The sequence below is a fragment of the Crocuta crocuta genome, unplaced genomic scaffold (genome assembly GCF_008692635.1).
Source record: "Crocuta crocuta isolate KB4526 unplaced genomic scaffold, BGI_CrCroc_1.0 scaffold83, whole genome shotgun sequence".
In the NCBI taxonomy this organism is placed as follows: domain Eukaryota; kingdom Metazoa; phylum Chordata; class Mammalia; order Carnivora; family Hyaenidae; genus Crocuta; species Crocuta crocuta.
In genome coordinates, this window is record NW_027529638.1 from 7,179,946 (window position 1) to 7,183,255 (window position 3,310).

General features: G+C 50.9%; 1 protein-coding gene across 2 annotated transcripts in view; it reads right to left on the minus strand.

Moving 5' to 3' along the window:
* TSPAN5 (tetraspanin 5) overlaps positions 1 to 2,841 on the minus strand; it is a 167,920-nt gene extending 165,079 nt beyond the window's left edge. For both annotated transcript variants that reach the window (XM_077762339.1, XM_077762338.1), the window contains exon 1: positions 2,528 to 2,841. In XM_077762339.1, coding sequence (XP_077618465.1) covers positions 2,528 to 2,608 — 81 coding nt within the window. In that variant the 5' untranslated portion in view covers positions 2,609 to 2,841. The remainder of the gene's footprint in view (positions 1 to 2,527) is intronic.
* Between the last annotated feature and the right edge of the window lie 469 nt (positions 2,842 to 3,310).

Consider the following 3,310-nt stretch of genomic DNA (forward strand, 5'->3'; position numbering starts at 1 on the left):
GTGGTGGTGTGTGTTTATGCTTATGTGTTTTTTTTTGTTTTTTTGAGAGAGAGAGAATGAGCAGGAGAGGGGCAGAAAGAGAGGAGACACAGAATCTGAAGCAGGCTCTAGGCTCTGAGTTGTCAGCACAGAGCCCACCCAATGCGGGACTCGAACTCATGAACCTCAAGATCATGACCTGAGCTGAAGCCGGCCGCTTAAACGACTGAGCATCCCAGGCGCCCCAAATATGGGGTAATTTTGAAGTAGACAGCAGGATAGGAAAGATATGAGGGGGCATCTTGGGTGAAAGGCGCTGGGCACAGAAAGGAGGTTGAGAAAGTGTATAGAAAGCAGAGAAGGGCCTTAGAAGGAAGGCTTCCCCTGGGGCAGCTTGTTTAGCTCCAGAACCTAGGTCTCCTTTCAGGCTTCCCCTAAAACTCCTGCCAAAAGACCTTCAAAATCAGACAAGGTGAAGCTCTATTCTGGAACCCTCTACACACACATTCCGTAATTCTTTGATGCTCTCCACAGTTCTAGTAGTTCTGCTACAACCCAATCCACAGAAAATACTAAATTTTCCTCTGTACACCATATAAAACTACGCCAAACTGTTAGGGAAACAGGCCCAAATCTCTTTATTTCTTTTCCACCTCCTGCTATGAAACTACAGAGAAAGCCCTTGGGTGCTTTCTGTTGCCTGGTAGCTGAAACATGCAACTTTTGAAAGTAGATTCAAGAGGCCTGGACTCATTACCTCAACACGGTCCAGTCTCAGTTCAATAGTCCCTGACTCTCAAAGTCACAAAGTTTCAAGGTCCAGTAAAACCAAAACATCTCACTGAGAAATGTGACCACCCACCACTTTTCAACATTTTCCAGGTGAAAAAAAGAGAACCAAACAATACTACTACCACTACTACTACTAATAATAATAATAATAATTTCTTCTTCCTATAATTGTAGCAGGGAGAAGATGACCACTCACAGAAATCACATACAGTCTCTGGCAGGAAACAAAAAACCCGCCTGTGAATGACTAGATATAATATTTATTCATGTTCTCTACCCCCTCATTCTCGTTCTGAGTCTTGAGGACAGATGACATGCTGACACAGAAAGTGGTCTCCAAACCCTTCCATTTCCCTTTGCACAACATGCAAACCAACACAAGACACTTCAACAGAAAATAGGGAAAAAAACGTTAAAATCGCTTTGGCAATGTGTGTAGGGAAAAAAACGAATATAAAGCGCTCTATTGATAACAATTCTCATAGATGTATATGTTTACAGCAAATGGCTAAAATTAAAGACCAATCAAAATAAACACACCCTGTGTGCACACCGCTGTGGATTATTACTGATCCTACCGTGGCATTATTGTTTATCTCACACCGAACCTAGGCAGAATAGCAACTTGGAAAACACCCCCAGACGGCCACCATCTTTACTTTCCAGGGCAGGGAGGGGGCATTAAGGAAGAGCATGAGATGGGATGGTAGGGGTGGAGCGGGCAGGAATAACACAGTCTTTGAACAAACGTTCTCTCCTTGCCCTAGTGAACTCTTTGTCTGGTTGCTGAACACGTTCGTGAAATCAAGGAAAAGAATCCAAACAAAACAAAAGAGTAGGCATCCCAGCCTAATTACAATAGGTGCCCAGCACCCTGTGGTGCCAGCCAAGCCAGAGCGTGGTTTGAATCTTTCGTTCAAGCATTCGCTCTCTCCGTACCCCCAATAAAACATGCCTCACACATTCTCTTTGCATTTCTCCAAGGTTTCCCCAAAACGGCCCGCTCGGTGTCACTCCTTAGAAAAAGGGGGACGTGAGGCACGAACACACTGAAACATGTTGATGGTGACTTGTTATTATCCTGACAATAACATATACGTGGAAATTAAACCCTCCACCCCGCACGCCCGCTGGCCAGTCCATTATGCAAAAGGAGCGCTTTCCAGCAGATGGGGAAGAGCTCACAGGAAGCGTTATTTACGTGTACATTACAGAACCATATACCACCGCATCTGCATCCTACACAAAGCCCGAGATGGTGCAAGAAGATACACGCTGTGCATGGCACAGAACAGCCGCGGCAACGCGGAGCCAAGCCCTCGTCCAATCAGATCCCCGTCAGAAGGTGGACCTCAGGGTCGGCTCTGCCCGATGAGCCTTCCCTATTATGACACCACGCTCTGCCCAACATCCATATCCCACCGGGAGCAAATCGAATTCGTGCGGTTGCTCATTTCTCAAACTGCCGAGCCCTTTCTTTCATCTGCATCCCTGCTCTTCGTCCCTCAAAAAGCCACCCCAAGGCCTGGGTGCCCCCTTTCCGCTCGGTTTTTCTTTTTACCTCTTCCCACTCCTAGAAAGGATTAAATGTTTATCTCTCCAACGCGCAAGCTGGCAAGGCGGAAGGCAAACGCCTCTCCAGGCTCAGGCAAGCGCCCGAGGGGCTGCGAAAAGTAAAAGCAGCAAGCAACGTGGGGGAAATCGCCGCGGATCGATCGGCCACAATAGTTGCAATCCCAGAAGCGCTCCAACTTACCCAAAATATGACATTGAAGCCAAATATGAAATATTTGATGCAACAACTGACTTCAGGACCCTTGTAGTGCTTCCCGGACATCCTCTGGGTTCATGAAGACACTTGCCCCGGCAGCCCGAGTTTGGAGCCCCGGAGCACCGTCGTTCGGAGCAGCCCGGAGGGGAGCAGGGGATCTGGGACGCAGCTCCGGGCCGCGGCGCGGCGGCCGGGGCTGAGCCGCACGGGGACCGACCGGCGGAGAGCCGCTCCCGCACCTCCAGCCCCCTGCGCGTTGAGGCCGCCGGAGCCGGGGTGGCCGCGGGGGGGGGGGAGAGACCGNGGGGCGAGAGCGCTGGGTACTGCGGGTCCTGCGAGCCCCCTGTCCCCGGAAAAGACCCCTTCCGGGTGTGACCACACTCACGCCCCCTCCTCCTCCACCCGGTAGCGCTGCCAGAGAAGACTCCGGGCCACTGAGCGTGAGTGGAAAGGGGTAGACTTTTCTGGGAGCAGAGGGTTGTGGAGGGGGTCGGGGGAAGGGGGAGAAAAAAAGAGACGGAAAATGGGGCGAGCAGATTGGGAGGATTGTAAAGGAACGTCTCCGGAATCCAAGTGGGGCTCCAACCCAACCTCCCCACCTGCCGGAAACACGAGCGTCGTCCCAGAAGTCGGACAACCAAAGAAAGATGGCTCGAAGGAGTCCCAGCCTGGATTCGATCCTCACCCTGGGGTCTTGCAGTAACACAAACTGGGACAGCAAATGCCCGCGCGAGAAGGAATACTGCCGAAGATCCTGACTGGTTCTGG